We start from the raw sequence: 18587 nt of genomic DNA, 5'->3' as shown, positions 1-18587 counted from the left end.
ATACTGCAACCTCTATATTTTCATTTCCACCTGTCAGGAAAGAGGTGAGGCCTGCTCTTTTCCTTATAGGATGACCTCCCCTTCTCAGCATGAAAACTTGGATGGCAGGATTATTGAATTTTAGGGGTCAGTCACTTTGTTGGGGACAAAGAGGGAAACTGTTGGTGGGACATTTAATCTCTCCATCGGCCTTTATGACTTTAAAGTCACTCTGCTATCTGGCTGCTACATCTACAGACAATTTCTCCTGCGCTGACTTGTGACATTTCATCAGTGTTGACAAATTGTCGGAGGCGTTAACGACGACAGAACAGAGCAGGTTGAAATGTGTGACTGATGATTTTGATTAAAGACAGCTGAGATATCAAAGGACAAATTTAAAATATAATGAAAAAACAGGCAAAACTTCAGTGATACCTGTTTATTTTAATATCAAGTCATGTGACACAAAGATAATAAGTCAATGTAGGACGGACAGGTTTCTTTAAAAGGACAGACAGCTGGATATGTCTCCAGGAAAGCGCCCGCAGTACGTGTTTCCTGCGTTACACGCCGTGCACTTGCAGTTTCTGGCCACAGGGTAGGTGACGCCCACTGGACATCCTTGGAAGTGTTTCACCTCATAGGTCCAGTCCCCGTTGCAGACTTTCTGTTCAGCCCAGTCATCAGGGCCGATGTAGACCGGATCCTTTCAACCAACACCAACAGACAACAGTGAATGATTCAACAAATGAGTAGGTGACTCGTGATAACATGACAAATCAGAACAAAAGGAACTTTAATTCAGAGCATTTGAAGTTCTGCTGACTTCTGCCTGCACACGTAACAGTACAGAAAATGTAAAACCAAAGATTAAGTGACAACATGGCCATTTTAATGTGAAAATGTGTGTGGGTGCGTTCCAAATCGGATACTTTTTATTTCTAGTAGGTGCTGCAGCTGCCCTTAAAAAGTATGTACTGTTGCATGCAGTATGCACACAATCAGGACACACTACTGTCTCATAACATCACAGCATGAACTTTGACAATCTTGCATTTATATCCGTTACCTTGGAGATCAAACAAACGTCACTTGCTCTCTGTTAGTTTGCAGTGTATGTAGTTTAACTTTAAAGTTATAACTGCACAGATTGTAGATTCTAACAGATTGTATTTACCACAGTGAAATTACATCTGCATTTCTCGCTCAGTTATTTTTATAGTTATGTCCTGTTGTTGTTGGTAATCTTTATGATTATTTTGTTCACTTAAACAATCAGTATTCCAATTATTACTATTCGACTGGTCATCAGTTACTTGAATGCGCCGTTATCCATCATTGTGGCTTCTGACAGCTGTCGATCAGCTGTCATCTGTTGGTGGCTCAGTCAATGTGTATCGTAAAAAAAACTCAATCAGACCTCATGTAGTAGAACATCCTGGTATTTCTGGCATACTGCGTTTGACATACTATGTATTGGGACATACTGAATCTTTTTCTGGAATACTATATCGTATGGTAGTTTGTGTAGTATGGTATGGTAGTACACACAGTGTGTGTGTGTGTTTGAGTGCTTACAGATGATCATCCATGATAACAAAGAGACAAAGCATGGTTCAAATGGAGACAAAGTGATCATAAAATCTCTAAAAGAAGACATGACTGTAAACTGCTATAATCTGCGCTTGACTGAAGAACAAATATTTGACCATATATAAATCAGGTTAGTTCATGTCAGTAATGTTCATAAACCTGGAAGCTATTTCAAGAAGCAGCTTTACAGGAAACATGCAACAGGTCCTTTTTACATTAGTGCACATTTCAGATTTGAAAAGGTTTTTACTTGTATATCCCTCTCAATCATCACTAATGAGCCACTCTCAGTGTGTGGCAGTGTATTTTTCTGCCTGCATGTTCTTACTGGCGTGTACCCCACAGCACCCAGGTGAGGTTGGGACTTCATAAAAATATAAAGTCCCAACATAGAGTAATCAATAAGTTTCCAAACACTATAATAGCATTCATATTGTGACAGGTATATACTCTGTAACGGAGGTGAGTTTCACAAGCATACAGGCAGAGAGAATGCACAGGTGCTGTTTGTGTGTTCAGAATCATCCATCACCTTGTGGTAACACTGTCCTTCACATATGGTGGTGTAGATGTACTCGGTGCGGCCGCAGCTCTCCACAGGGATGCTGATGCTGGTCAGATGACAGTCGGAGTGGCAGCCCGGCCCCGCCCCCGCCAGTGCCAGCACTGCTGCCATGACAACCAGCTGCATCGTCCGCAGGTCTCACGTCAGATACTTTAAACCACGTCAGAGGAGCCAACAAGTTAATATGGATTAAAGCTTTGTGACTTTTACAGGCATAATGGTGACTCAGTCATTCAGGAGCTCGTAGGTGAAAGGTGGTTAAAGACCTACGGGAGATATTTAGGTTTTGTGTCTCCTTAAAGTTGCATCTACTTCTAACACCTCTGCAGTTACATGGAGAGAATGAAATATTGTCTAGGTAATGTCTAACAGAGCAGAGCAGCTAGGCTTTTTAAATCTACACTAATAAATTATACAGTACCTTTAAATATATTTTATTTCAAAAAATTAAAAATAAGATGATCAACAAATAGTGTGTGTTTGAATTTTTGTTTGGGACTTCTGGGCAAATAATGTACATATATTTGGTTTTGCGTGTTTCTTTCATTTTTGTTGTATAAATCTAAAGGTAACAGTACATACATATTTGGGTCATTTTACATATGTATATATGACAGTGCTACACACACATTGGCAGAGTGGCTCGATCAACAGAAATTCTGTTCTTCAGATTTTTATTCACCTGTAAACCTTCTATCAGAACTTAAAGGGTTAATTCACCTGGATGACATCTATCTAACTGAGATAAATCTGCTTTTACTTGTCAAAACTTGTTTTCCACCCCAATACAACTGAGGTGAATGTAATTTTGTTTGTGGTGCTCAAAAAATTGTTTTAACAGAAAAACTAAGCCTGATAAAAGTTCAAATCAGTTGCATACGTCTAATTATATTATTAAACTTTACAGCAGAATCATCAGTTTGCATGTGAACTACATGAATGTTGAACAGGAAACGTACCTGTAGAGCTCCGTTGTTGCTTGGACCCTCAGTTACACGTCTTGTTTCTTCTGTTGCTCTGTGAACATCTGTAGCAGCTGTCAACCTGCAGCCGTCCGCTCCGTTACTTAAATAGTGCTTCTCATAAATCCTTTTAATCTATTCAACCTTCAGCTCGGTGCAGGTTTCCCCCACCTGTTTGGACTTACGAGCAAATCTTTCCCTCAACAGTTCGGGGGAAGGCCCGCAGCTCAAGGCCTTTCCTTCAACACATGAGGAGGAGCAGGTCGGTATCTCCAGACATCTTGTTTAGATTACACGAGTGAAAGGATTAGATGGACCGCAGAAACATAAAAATAAAACTGCCCCCACAGTGAGATGGAAAACACTGACACAAGCATCAGTAATTCATTGGTCACGCTGCATCTTCTCTGCTTTGTCTGTCATTTTTCCAGGGTATTAATTGCAGAGTAGATGAGCGCAACCCCCTATGTAACTCAGTTTTCCTTTTTAAGAAGTCATAGTTATCCAACAAGTCATCCATGATATTAACCCTATCAGTTCATGATGTGTGAGACTGTTGGTCGACACATTTGAATTAGTTTTGAGGGTGAAAAGAATCAAATTATTTTATTTTTTAACCACGTAAAGCCACAAATCTTCTTCTTTTTTTTATGAAAGACACCATCCCAGTGAATATTGGTAAAGTCTGTGTTGCTTTCGGCCCATCAAGACACACTGTCAGTGTTTTGTTTTATTTATTCCATCATTCGGCAAAAGTCAAAAAAGTATCCCACAGTAGCTTTAAGTATTTTACTGTGCATGATCCAAAAACTGATACATCAATGTCTACAACTGCAGGGAACCTCATCTGCACTCTGGATCTGTATGAATAATCTATCTGCATGAATCATAAATCTACAACTCCAAAGTTTCCCCAAAACATCGTCGTTATTAATGATGTGCAATTTTAGTTTTCACTTGGATTCAGTGGTGGAAGGAGTATTTAAATCAATTACGAAAAAGTACTCCACCTTCCAGAGTATAAACTGTATATTACTGGATCTTTGTATCACTGATGCTTTTTAATGTTGGTCAAGGTGCAGCTAATTTTCCAAACTGTTGGTTAGTTTACTCCATAAACTTTTTTAAGCTGATCAAATTATTTGTTTGTAAACTCACAGGGTTCTTCGGTTTGTCCCTGTAGGAGTAAGCTTTTGGGGTTCTTGGTAGGACCCTCTATAAAGGCTTCACTTGAAGCCCTCTGTGCAGAGTTTGCATGTTCTCCCTGTGTTAGTGTGGGTTTTCTCCAGGTACTCCAGCTTCCTCCCACAGTCCAAAGACATGCAGGTTAACTGGTGACTCTAAATTGCACGTAGGTGTGAATGTGAGCGTGAATGGTTGTCTGTCTCTATGTGTCAGCCCTGTGATAGTCTGGTGACCTGTGTATCCCGTCTCTCACCCAATGTCAGCTGGGATAGGCTCCAGTGTCCCCGCGACCCCCAACGGGATAAGTGGTTACAGAAAATTAATGCATGAAAGGTTAGCCTGGGGCTAAAGGCCCCACACCAAGCCGACGGTCAGCCGTTGACCAAAGTCTGGCCGGCGGTGAGCGTCTGTCAGCCTAGTTTTTGTGGTGTGTCCCGCACCGTCTGCAGCTTTTCAGCCGATTGAGCATGTTGAATCAGCGGCGGAGCTTGTCGGTGAGAGAGATCACTCTAATTGGCTGTTCAGGTTTTATTTCCTCGCCCCTGTAGCGAGTGAATCTTCACCCTGATCTGTAGTGAAACCAGGGTTAACTGGTGCTTCCTCCTCAGGCTCCACTTCACTCAGCCTCCCGACAGACCCGCTGCTTCTTCCCACTTTAACCTGAATAACAAACCGGAGCTAGCTGGGAGCGGTAAGCGGAACGTTAGCCGCAGCATGACCGGAGGAAGCACAGTTAGCCTCCACTAGTCTCTGAGCTAGCCCAGGCTCTCCGTCTGGATCCAACCGGAGCACAGAGCCCTGGCTTGTTATTCAGTTTAAAGTGGGAAGAAGCAGCGGGTTTGTCGGGCAGCTGAGTGAAGTGGAGCCTGCGGAGGAAACACCGGGACCGTCTGGATGTAATAATCCATGGAGGTGCTGCGGTGCTCGGCTGCACAGATAGGAGACCCCTCGGCTGACAGGATGTACCACTCTCTCACTCTGCTCTCTCTCACGCAGGCGCAGAATGTACGTGCTACTTAGCCGTCGGATGTAGTCCATGTAGTGTGTTCAAATGCAACTGACACAGGGTGACATGAGGCAACGCAGACGACGCAACAGTTGGCTTCCGTCGCCGCTAATTCTTTGATGTTGGTTTGGTGTGTCTGCACATTAAGGGAACCACATCCAGCAGCCTTGGACTTCATGAGGTTCTAAAGGGTCGCTATTGATGTGATCGAGCACAACTCACAACACTCGTGGTTCACAACTACAAAGATCCCTTTCTTCAAAAAAGGGTTCACAAGAAGCAAATTCTTCTTGGTCGTCCCTTCAGTAGGAACCCTTTTGGAACCCTTATTTCTGAGAGTGTAAGCTCTGAATCTGCAGAGTAACATGCTGTAAGTACAAAGTAACATACAATCGAACTTCTACAGTAAAGCACAAGTACCTCATCATTGTAGTTGAGTGCAGCCCTGGAGTAAATGTACTTTGTTTTTTTTTTTGTTTCAAACAGCTGAATCAGCCTCCGAGCCTGCTGCTGTCTGTTTTGGAGAAATTCTGTAGTCTGCTGCATTCACTAAAAAGTTAGCACTGCACCACAGGCTGGATGGTCTGCAGTGACAGTAGAATATAAGTACTTGGGCAGCAGCCACGGTTCATCCGACTGCTGCTCCGTCTGCCCTTGCAGCCACCAGGGACTCTGGTACCCCAGCATCCTGCCGAACTGCCATATACCTGCCTCACAAGGCTGCAAGGACTATTATAGAGTGTCACCCCTGTCCTCTAAGGCACTGCTTCCTTTAGCTGAAATACATCATTGTTTGCTTGCATTCTGTCCTTTAATGAACACCAGTCATAGTTGATTAATCTTGTATTCAAAGTAGAACACATCATTAGTCATTTTCTGACTAGTCTGTATAGCAGCTGGTAATTTCTTTTAAAATGAGTGCATCTGCACTGAAGAGTGATTTATTAAGTATGGAGCTGGAACCATTGATATGCTAATTACATAAACACCTTACTTACAGTGAACCTGGAATATGGAAAGGGCAGGTAGGACTTTTAAGTTAATGTCAATGTTATGGTCCTAAAAATAGCTCATTTGTGATTCAGTAAGTTCGAAGAAAACAATACTAAAGATCCAGGCAGTAGCCATGGAGTCATCACGGGGGGACCAAATCTGACAGGGAGTCTAGGGTCCCACACCCCCATCGTCACCGCTATTACAGTTCCAATGCAAAATAATGTACTGACTTTAACGTTACTGTATAGAATATATTCAGAATGTTCACTGTTCACTAGTGTGGTTCGTAATGCATGGATTATATGCTTATACATGCTAACGTTTGTGCCAGAATTTATCATAATATTATGAGAAGATAACCATTCATAAAATCATACGTGTCGAATTCAAAGGGGGGACTTTTATTTTGACAAAAATAAAGACATTTACTTTATGGAAGGACTACTGAACAGGGCCAACTGAGCACAGCCACAGCGGCCTAAAGCTAAAAACACACCGGCAACATGGTGTGTCATGAGACACGCGTCAAGTGCCGCCCCTAGCACACACCGTACGCATTGCACTGCAGCTCATTAACAGACAACCACACAAAGTTATTACTTCTTTTACTGAAAGATCTGTGCGTCCTCCACCTCTGCATTAACCTAAAATCATGTGTGGACAGCCTTTAATTAAACTTGATTTCTCACCTGAAGAGCTGATCTCCAGAGCTATGACTCACCAGGCAACATCTTTTTGGCCATTGTCTTTATTAATGACGGGATTGTGGGTCGTTTAGCTCAGAATATTTCTCGACCTCAACAGTGAGTCTCTCATCATCCAATCTTTGTCACGTACGAGACACAGCAACATATCTGTGCCCACGGGCCCATTGTCTGATAATCTGCCCCTGATTTAGATCATAAATTGATGCAGAAAAGAAAGTTGGTGCATAAAAAAGTGTTTGATGGTCAAAATTTTCTGGTGGAGGACCTCCAGTACCCCCATTTCATAAGTGTGACCTGCAGTGTTGAGATGAAACCTACCCCCCTTGCATAACATTTGACATGACACTTAACAAAAACTCTCACAGTTGACAGTGATATAGCCTAAACAACACTCATATTAGATTCTAGTTTTTCATTTACTAATAAATTTGATAGTAATCAAATACATTGCCAAACTGAAAACAGTTGTGTATCACGAAGGCCATCCACTACAGTGTTTTTTAAGTGACTCAGAGGCTCAATCAGTGAGCGACTCAGGATGCCTCAGTGTTCCTCTGAACGACTCAGAAGGTCTTTTGTTCCAGCAGCTGTCAGATTTTTTTAATGAACACTTTCAGATGTGATCTCAGCTGCTGAGTATGTCTCAAATGGCTTTTTATGATATTAATCATTTGTTGTATTTTGCACTTGTATTTGTTGTGTACTGTACCAGTTGAGTTGCTTCTGGTGACAAATGGGTTTCCCCTTGGGGATTAATAAAGCTTTCTGGAGAGACAGCACAGTGTTTGACATGGATTCTGCCTACTCACAGTAGTCAAGTAACAGCTTCTAGGTACAGGGTACGGCAACACCACTTGGACAAACCAGCCGCAGAACTGCACTATAATGCTGTGGTGTATTTACACTGAATGCAATGCAAGTGTTTCGCATGGTGAGAGTCAATGCAAAGATGCAAACAGACACAAACAGATGCCAATTTGTAGCGGGCAACTAAATGATGCTGCACAAAGATGTAAACTTTTTGCTATTTGTGTGTATTTGCAGCAGTTGAAATTTTTCTGTTTCAGCGAGAAATGCGCGTGACACTCTGTCATGAAAAACTTTCAGCATTGAGATCTAGTTGATCTAGTCAGATTCCCCTGACTTTAGTGAGAATCAGATATGGAGGACAAATATTGTGGAAAGTTAACTACAGAAGGAGTGATGTGGTGGCGGTTTGCAGCTGAGCATGAAGCGGTCGGGATGACGCCGGAATTCCACTGGATGCATGTCTGTTGCGGAATGGCTGCGCTGGTTATCTGCTGCGTGCTCCGCCGTCCCTCAACCCCCACCGGCTGCGTTTGCTGTGTGGAATGGTGCAGCTCCGCCGGACAGCGGGAGTCAACGAGGACCAACGAAATCTCGTGAATTCACGCATAATCCCGTGATATAACAAGATGTAGTTTCTATAAACAACACCACAAAACCAGAGGAATTGTAGGAAGACATCTTGGTGCACCTCCATGATTAGCATCTCCTCGTCCATGGTGTCAACAGGGTGAAATGATGTCTGAAAACCTCTGACCTGTTGACTTCAGGCCTGCCTCTGCCCTTTATGACGTTTTCAAGGTGTAGTGCAGGGAAATATGTGTATTTTATTTTGAAAATTAACCGGATATTTTATTTTGTTTCTGTGCACGACTTCCTGCCCCGCACAATCTGCTCTGTGCTGAATTGCTGCGTTGTGCTCCGGCGTCCAGCAAAAATAGAAGTCCTGCGTATCTGTTGCGGAGGGCTCCAGAGCGCCGCAGCCGTGATGGAGCCGGAACGCAGCATAGCTGCAGCCGGTGGAAGCTCACATGTTGACTAGAATTGAATCCTAGCGGCTCTGCTGCCGTTCCGGAGCGCAGATGCAACCAACACACATCTGGTGGAATTTGGGGGTGAGAGTCAACACCTCCAAATCTGAGGCCCTGGTTCTCTGCCGGAAAATGGTGGATTGCCCCCTAAAGGTTGGGAGTGAGTTACTGCCCCAAGTGGGGGAGTTCAAGTATTTCAGGGTCTTGTTCACGAGTGAGGGTAGAATGGAGCGTGGGATGGATCACTGTTGTGGTGAAGAGGGAGCTGAGCTGGAAGGCAAAGCTTTCAATTTACTGGTCCATCTATGTACCATCCCTCACCTATGGTCATGAGCTCTGGGTAATGACAGAAAGAATGTGGTCACAGATACAAGCGGCCAAAACGGGTTTCGTCCATGGGGTGGCTGGAGCTTGGACATCTGGGGGGAGCTCGGAGTAGAGCCGCTGCTCCTTCGCATCAGAAAGGAGTCAGTTGAGGTGGTTCGGGCATCTGATCAGGATCCTCCTGGGCCCCTCCTGTTTGAGGTGTTTCAGGCACATCCCACTGGTAGGAGGCCCCGGGGCAGACCCAGAACACGTTGGAGGGATTGCATATCTCATCTGACCTGGGAACACGTCGGGGTCCCCCAGGAGGAGCTGGAAAGTGTTGCTTGGGAGAGGGACAACTGGAATACTTTGCTTGTCCTGCTGCCCCCACGATCCAGCTGAAAATGATGAATGGAGTGAAGTGGTGATGTGCTGCCATGACAACATGTAAAATAAGAGTGTTGCCATCTTGGTTCGCCCTGATTCAGAGCGTGGAGCCTCAGTATTTACCTCGTTTACATCATTTTATTTCAGCTCTTGGTTGTACTTTACTGCAAACGAAGCCAGCCTTTAGCTGCCTCTCCTGGTTCGTTAGCACAGCTGTCGGGGGCGAATATGTGACGGTTGCAAAGACACTCCAGCAGCCGTAAATGCACAAGTAATGCAACACCAAAATTCTCATCAGAGTTTGTGTCAACACACCTCTAGAATCAGCAGTAATAATAATGGCACTTTGTTGAGTTTATTTATGATTATAATTGTGTGGTTGCCTGTTGTAGCATAGCATTTTTAAAATAATATATTAAGGGGGACATTTTTGAATATTGGGGCAGATGTGTCCCCTCCAATATATATTATAATTATGGCCTTGCTAAAGAGATCCCAGTGAACATCTAATGTCTCTTTCTCGCAGCTGAAGAGGAGAAGGCCTGCCCTGTATTGTCACATTAACGTCCACTGGGAGTCAATTTTGAAGTGATGGACGAGGTGAAGGTTTCAGTGCCCAGGATGATTTTCTGGTTCATAACTCTAAGCACTACTATAAAAAAAAAAAGCTCATTTGGGTGTAACAGCTCAAACAAGCCTTATATGAAGCCACACATAAAACAGCTCCGAGTCGTACATCTTGCTGACATCACAGATTTGTGTCACGGTTCATTGGTTTGAGCTCTGGAACAGAGTTTTTTATCAACACACCGTAAACACAGCCATAACAGGACTGACAGCATCCACAAACCCACTCAGTCACACCTTGCTCCCCTTTCTGCAGAGCCTCGCCTCCTCCATCTGCTACTGTACCCAGTCTGTAGTCGCTGGCAGGAACAGACTCCTTTAAAAAAAATCATTGTGTCGCATGCAAAAAAAGCACCAGCGAGGCCCTGAACACACCGCATCACCCCACGCTCACGTTTTCACCCTCCTTCCATCAGGTCCAAACAAACGCCTCCACAGCGCTGCCAAGGACAAGACTTTTGTTTGGTGACTGTGCTGCTGGATGTTTCTGTGTGGATGTAGGTGGTAGGTGTGTTTATGTGTATCGACTGCTGATGATTCTCCACCTTCAGTCCTCTGTTCTCTGCTCTCTCTGTTTATATCTAATCTCATTCCATATTCATTGCTTTATGTCTTTTATTAGCATGTCTGTGATCCTTTGTTAAATATCTTGTGACCACATGATTCAGAACATACTAGCTGTGGTCTGTTAAACTGGGTGGTTCAGAACTGCAGCCAGGATTTTAAAAAACACTGATTGCTCCAACACAACCCCACCCACATGAGGCATTATAGACAAGTCACTAAAAAAAAATCCTGGCATAGTTTTTGCATATAAAAAATCTGCAAAGCCAACATTTTATTTATTCATGTAACTATTACATCTTCCTACATTAGAGTCTAAGAGTTGTTCTCTGTGCTCCACAATTATTTCTGCTTTAAAAACAGACACATTTTAATATTTAGACTCCAACAAGTGTAATATTTGTGTGATGATAAGATGCAAAATCCTTTTCACGTAATGCATTTAGCGTTGTATTTTATCACCTTTAATTTGTGCATCAAGGTGATTTGATCATATTGTGATATCTTGTTACAAAATGGTATTAATATGCTCAGAATAAGTTACTCTGAGGTTCTGTTTTACACATATGAAATATTTTGTTTGATGTATAAAACACTGCAGCACTGACTGAAACTTCAAAGTGCTGCACTGATTCAGCTTTGCACTCCTGCAACAGTGTCAGACTCATGATGGACAGTTTAAAAAGCAAAAAGGATCATTAGCGATGCAGCAGAACCACAGATATTGTCTTTTTTATTCTACTGTATTCTACTTTCTTGACAAAAGCAAGAGTCTACATTACCCACAATGCAGCTGGATTCAAGTGTAGCTGCTAATGAAGCCTCGAGCTGCAGAGATGAGAAGCGGGATACAGAGGTCTGGAAAGACTTCTTTCTAATGCCACACTTCCAGATTTTTGTCATTTTCAAATTTGTAGTCTTCAGCCCAAACTGACGCCAACTCAAGTGACATCATTTGAGGCTAGGGTTTGGCTGGTGTAAAAATGTTTAAACCGGTTTAATATGAAATCAAACACCAGATTGATATACTGAATTTTACCACTAGGTGTCGCACTTGACTCAGCGGCTGCTCCCAAGTGGACTGACACTTAAAGGAGAAGTCCGGTATTTTGCACTTTGAGCCCCATTTCTGGGTTGTTTATGATGAAATAGAGTGGTTCAGACCAAAATAGTGACGATCGCTCATTTTCAGAGAATTTGGCTTTCCCCTGCCTGGCTTAACACTGCTGCCTATGGCCATGTGTGAACCTGTCCCTAAATCCACCCTAAATGTTCGTTTTCAAAACAATAAAACTCACCGAGTGGTCAGTGGTGTTCGTTGATGTTCTGACATAAAAATCATAGCAAACTGTGGTTTCCGTGACGATTTATTTGACATTTTGTCTAATCCATTGGTTTTCTATAGAAGCCTCATTGTCCGTTGGTAGTAATCCGCCACCGGAAATGGAAAGGGGGTTGTTTACGACAAGGTTGTAGTCATTGTAGTCTTTGAGCTCAGTGAAAGTGCCGGCTCGACAGTGCTGTGTGCGCTCCTGGAGGAGAACGGATGAAAATTTTTGTAATAAGTTTAAACAACTGCACAATGGATTACTCCCTTATAAACAACCTTCCCAGTACGATGCCTTTGAACACAACAAGCCTTCTTCTTCTGCTTCTTCTCTGTGTCCCATTACAGTGCAGTGGTTTCCTGCCGGTTGGCGACACCCACGTAAAGGAGCATTATCGCCATCAAGTGGGCTGGAGTGTATAACGCTTCAGGGTCAAATGAATGATCAAGTGGAAGTTTACACACGGGTGTGAGGCAGCTGAAAAAATAGTAACACAATCGAGATGAATAGTGAAAACATGTTTGCTACGATTTTTATGTCAGAACATCGATGAACACCACTGACCACTCGGTGAGTTTCATGGTTTTGAAAACGAACGTTTAGGGTGGTTTTAGGACAGCAGTGTTAAGCCAGGCAGGGGAAAACCAAATTCTCTGAAAATGAGGAATCGTCACTATTTTGGTCTGAACCACTCTATTTCATCATAAACAACCCAGAAATGGGGCTCAAAGTGCAAAATACCGGACTTCTCCTTTAACCATCTGACTACAGGTCTTTGCACATTGAGTCTGTTTATTTTGTCTGAAAATGTTGCACGTCTAAAAATAAATACGACATCATGTTGTGTAAATCACTTCTTTTGCCATCTGGCATTTAAAATTTTTGGAACTGGTTTGATTTTCTGTGTTTTTCACATCCGTGAGAGCCTTCAGAGATGTTTGACCAAGAATCAGTGAAGAAAATGTGGCGACGGGACACGGCCACAGCAAGACAGAGGAACAGGGCACACAGGAGCATTTCATAACTCAGATAGCTCACGTCCAACAGGTCAGAATAGTAATATTCAGGTGGATGATGATGAAGAGGAGGAGGATGTGGACCACACACAGAATGTGGAGGACAGAGAGGGAGGACGGCTCCGCCCCTTCATGCAGCTGTGGTGCTAAATGAAAGACAGGGAGGGAGTGGTGACAGTCAGAAAGGTAACTCCAATATATGAATTGTGTTCAAATCAAAGATACTGATTTTTGCCACATTGTCATGCACTATTGTGCTATTCATTGTCAAAGAGACAAATGACGCTGACTAAATGGAACTTTGCTGCTGTCCACAGAAGCAAAACATGACTTTCCATCTCACTGTCAAGGTTAAAAGGTCAAAGGTCTCCAACTTTTATGACTTCATCAGCCTGTTTTAAATGATGTTCTTATAAAAAAATCAGACAAAGGAAACTAGCTGTTACAATATCAATGATTAATTTAAACACACAGAGTTTGCCATCTCGCTGGGTTAAAATCGTCACTGCAGTGATGAACCAAAGGGTGAATTAGAAATAAATGCATGTTCCGGCTTGCAGAGAGAGCATTACTACGACATGTCACTCGACTACGTCTTTCAAATTCAAACGCTGAATGAATTTAGCATGCTGGATTTGTTCACTGTGTGTGTTTTAATAAGATCCGGGAGGGGTTTAGTCAACAGATGCAGCTGTGTTGCAGCTCTGGCTTCACTTCAAAGTGCATCTAAACTTGTGTGTAATAAGGCACCCTCTATCCTCTCGCTATCACCTCTTATTATTAGTGACCTCACAACTCCCCCTGGTGCTGACTGAGGTGGATGCTCAATGAAGTGCAAGGGGTGAGTGTGCATGATGTGTGTGTGTGGTGGGTGGGAGGTTGCCTACATGGTTGCAGACTAGAAAAGAGCTCGTCTAATGTCTTAGGTGAGTACAAAATACGGAGAGACGACTGTGAAGACGAGCTCTTTAAAGAATCAGTGAGTGATATTTACACTGTCAGCAGTACTGATTATTTCACAAGCATGAGCCCCCGCATTGGATTTTACATTTTGTTTCAGATTCATGAAACAGAAGCACAGTGATTGTGTAATATATTTTAAAAGGAGACTGCCCAGGCGACCAAAATATCCCTACAGGAATATTACAGCTGGAGATTTCAGGAACACCTGAGGGAATGATGAGGATTCCTTAGAGGACCGTCGCATCAGTTTTCTGCTCTGGAATAACAGTCCGCTCTTGTCCTAATTAGAGTTTCTGAGTCAAACGGATAGTTTGAATCAAATGGAGTGGACTGAATGGGCTATAGCTACTGATTGCTGTGTACGCCGGCACCAGGCCTGCGGTGGTACCTGCAGAAAAACCAATTATCTGCACAACCAAATTAAATCTGGGAGGTTTCAAAGGTGCAATGAATAAGACCTTTACTGTCCCATAGCGCAAAATGATCCAAATAAATCTGTGGTGGCAATAGGGTGGTTGATCAATATCAGTGACTCAACAGTTACCTCGCCAGGTGCTGCAATGTCTTGATTTTAAAGTTTTTAAAGTGTTTCTAAAGGCTACATGCACTTTGGACTTCTCAGGGAAACACCAGCAGCAGAAACACCTGCCTTTGACACTACACAATGGTAATAATGCAGAATAATACTATATATATATATATATATATATATATATATATACTTGTTTTCATGGTAAAACACTGCCTATACTTCTACACATGCTGTAACTGCTTGGTCACTAATCATCATGATGCTTATTGTGTTCAGTAAAACAATCTCACTGTTGTTAAGCACCATTTTTTCCATGATACTGTTGCACATACCTGCATATAAACAAGAGCTAATGTGGCCACATTAATGACAAATGGCCATTATATTCAATATACTTGTCTGTACTTTTCAGTGCTCATTACTCGCGAAAAATAATGCACTCTTAATTGCTTTTTTCAGTGGTAATACACTGACTAATTAATACCTGTGAACAGCAATTTATTAGACTGCTTGTTGTGTAACAGTCTTCAGACTCTCAACTACTCTGGTTAGTTCACGTCTCTCTCTGTAACCCAGAATAAATGTTGGTTATTGTACGTTTTATTTGCACGCTGTTGTTTAGCGAATACGTTCAAACTTATTGGTGGTTAACATGTGGTTAAGGCACAAAAAAAAACACCTGGATATGGTTGAGAAGAGATCATGTTTTGACTTACAGTTTATCTCCAATGCTTTGGCTCATTTCTTGAAACAGAAATTACATTCTCAAAATAACATGGACAAACCTCCAAACCACTTGGCAGTTGTTCACAACAGAATTGAATTTCTCATTCATTTCATCAAATTGCAAATGTCTTAGTACATGTCTCAATGTCTCAGTACATCTTTGCAAATGATTAAGTACAGGTAGCCTACAGTTAGCACAATTTCCAAGTGAATAGATCTTGTTGATCTAAACTGATTGTTGATTCTCAGTCTAATGGTTGTTCTCTCCAAAACATGTCAGCATCATTTCACTGTATAAGTTATCACATGCACAATAGTCTGTTTAATTGTCAAAATTAGTCAAGAACATAATACCATGAATACCACATATGAATCTCTTAGAACATTTGATAAATTGATTAACTGACAGTCAGGTGAAACTAGAACTTGACTAAGGAAGGAGGGGCCACGGTGGATGTCCCAGGTCAGAGTGGGGGCAATATAACTACGTATGTGTGCTGCCATTTCTGAGAATGGTGTGGCCACTCACATCCCCAGTCTTGGCCCATACAATACACAGAAGCTCCTCATCTTCTTGGACCGCCTTTATTCTGATTTGATCCCTGAAAATGAGAGAGGTCTCGTAGGGCCTCACCTACCAAACTGTCATTGTGTGGGACAATGTGAATTTCCACCATGGCCCGCTCATCAGGGCCTGGTTCAGTACTCATCCAAGGATGGTCATGGTGTTCCTACCACCTTACTCTCCTTTCCTCAATCCTACTGAGGATTTTTACTCCGCTTGGAGGTGGAGAGTGTATGAGCATCAGGCTCAGAATCAGAGGTCCCTGCTCCATGCAATGGACGCTGCGTGTGAAGATATTACAGGAGATCAGTGTAGGGGATGGTTGCGACATGCACGCCGTTTCTTCCCTCATTGCATCGCAAGGGAGAATATACACTGTGATGTGGACAAGAATCTGTGGCCAGACAGACAGCAATGTGTGGATGGCCAGGAGGGTGAGGACCGTGGCCAGGAGAGGGAGGGTGAGGACGGTGACCAGGAGAGGGAGGGTGAGGACAGTGGCCAGGAGAGGGAGGGTGAGGACGGTGACCAGGAGAGGGAGGGTGAGGACAGTGGCCAGGAGAGGGAGGGTGAGGACAGTGGCCAGGAGAGGGAGGGTGAGGACAGTGGCCAGGAGAGGGAGGGTGAGGACAGTGGCCAGGAGAGGGAGGGTGAGGACAGTGGCCAGGAGAGGGAGGGTGAAGACGGTGACCAGGAGAGGGAGGGTGAGGACAGTGGCCAGTGAAGAAGTGTTAGTTGTGAAACTCCAGCTTTATTTACAGCACTGTAGGCTACATATAATTTTCCTTGTTTTTTGTTTATGTGTTTGTATTACAGTATATTATGCTGTTTCCATTTTCTTTTTACTAAGTTTAAGTTACTTTATGTGTGTGAATACAAATGGTTACAATTTCCTTGGCAGTATGAGTGCAATGTGTGATGTCAAACCTGGGAGGCTACTCTTACAGTAAAATCCTATTTTTTTTTTTATTTTTATTTTTTTTTTCAGGTTTATACACAATTGTATTCTGTTAGCTAGACAAAAAAAACTAGCACAGTAACCATTGTCAATGAAGGACTGGGCTAAGACTGAGAGGTGGACATGAGGGATATTTCAATGGTCCTCTGCCATAGTGACAAAACATCTAAACATTTTGACTTGCAGTGCTTACACATTCCCAAGGGGACGATGCATTTTGGGGGCACTGACTATTTATATGAGAAAAGAATTTAGTTTTGACACGAGTGAACTGTTTTGGGAGAGATATGAGCTTTTGCAAGTGAGCTATGGTGTTGTGCTGAACTGTAAGACTGTTTTGCCAAATGATCTTACAGTTTTGAGAATGTAATTTCTTTTTCAAGAAATGAGCCAAACCAATGGAGAAAAACTGTAAAATATCTGCTTTTGGTAGCAGTATCCCAGCAGGAAATGCAGCGATGTCACAGTAAAAAAACGGTTGCTTTCTGTGACACTGCTCTGGCAGGAAATGCAGCCACGTCTTGGTAAAAAACAACTGCTCTTCTCGTCAACGAAGCGCAGCGTAAGATCAATCAGGATGACTTTCTCTGTGCTCGTCCATTCACAATTCTCTCCCTCCCGCTCCCACTGCTTCCTCTAATCAGCTGACTATGGGTGTTCACTCCTCTAGTTATCCAATCAAACTTCGCTACAATCTCTATCAGCCAATCAGGATGCTACTGCAAAATTTTAAATCTGCTCTCTCCTCTGCTGCTGTCAGCTGTCATTTTAGACAGACACTCTCCTCCACCCTGTTCACCTCCAGCCATCGTATCCAGAGTCCAGGACGAGCTCAACAAAGGCTCATTCCTCTACTCATCCACATCATCAGCACTTGTCCATCTTCTAATCTTCTTCTCATCTCATCTTCACCACCTCTACCACCACCAGCGTCTAGACCCCTTGGGGTTCCTTATTTGACTGTAGCTCCTTTTACACTGCCAGATTTTCCACGAATGTTGGGCCATTTTGCCGGCAAGCTGCGAGCGTTTAGACACACAGAGCCGGATTGGCGAGTTGATCCGAGGTGCCCAATTTTCCGCCTCGTAGGGTAGACATAATGGCAGAACCTTTTTAGTTTAAACGAGGCGGCCTTCCACAACAGGAGGAGCTGTTGATGACTTGTGGGAGGAGCTGTTGATGACGCCGCACATGCGACCCACTGGTGGTGGATAAACAGGACACAGCTGATAGCAGGAATTAGCGAGCAGCTAGTAGCAAGAGGGAAACACAAACCTGACAGACACTGTAAAGATGAGCAACTGGGGAGACAAGGAATTGCGTGCCCTCCTTGCCCTCGCAAACAAAGAGGCCATTAACCGTCAGATGACGGGGACGGTGAAGAACGGGCCGACTTACGAGAGAATTGCCGAAGGACTGACCAGCTGTGGCTTCCCTCCCATGTCACTGTTTACGTCACACGCTGAGCTACACGTTTTGTTACTTGCTCACACCCCCATTGCCCCGAAAAAGGTGCATTCTATATAAACAAAAGTAGGCAGGCGGCATTTTGCTGCACTCCCCAATTTTGTTTTTATACTGCCAATGCTGAAAAAGACTGACTGGGCTTTCCTGCAAATCTACACGTTTCCTGTCTAAAAAGGGCTTATGGATCCGTCACCCTCCTTAAATCATATGGGGTCTAATCACCAAAGACTTTTCACATTTTTCATTCATTCATTTCATGTTGTACTATAAAAATGAGTCTCTCCTGACTGAACTATCCTCGGTGAAAACATGGC

The 18587-nt window shown here is 43.2% G+C and overlaps 1 protein-coding gene across 1 annotated transcript; it reads right to left on the bottom strand.

The window, feature by feature from the left end:
• Positions 1-451: 451 nt before the first annotated feature.
• Positions 452-3174, bottom strand: fshb (follicle stimulating hormone subunit beta). Its single transcript, XM_049598811.1, has 3 exons — positions 3100-3174; positions 2108-2290; positions 452-688 (listed from the first exon to the last, which is right to left on the bottom strand). The coding sequence occupies exons 2-3, from the start codon at positions 2264-2266 to the stop codon at positions 485-487; spliced, it is 363 nt and encodes a 120-aa protein (XP_049454768.1). The 5' UTR covers positions 2267-2290; positions 3100-3174; the 3' UTR covers positions 452-484.
• Between the last annotated feature and the right edge of the window lie 15413 nt (positions 3175-18587).

This window comes from Epinephelus fuscoguttatus, linkage group LG2, assembly GCF_011397635.1.
Source record: "Epinephelus fuscoguttatus linkage group LG2, E.fuscoguttatus.final_Chr_v1".
In the NCBI taxonomy this organism is placed as follows: Eukaryota; Metazoa; Chordata; class Actinopteri; order Perciformes; family Serranidae; genus Epinephelus; species Epinephelus fuscoguttatus.
The sequence above is the reverse complement of the archived record's forward strand: the minus strand, read 5'-3'. Positions and strand labels throughout refer to the sequence as shown.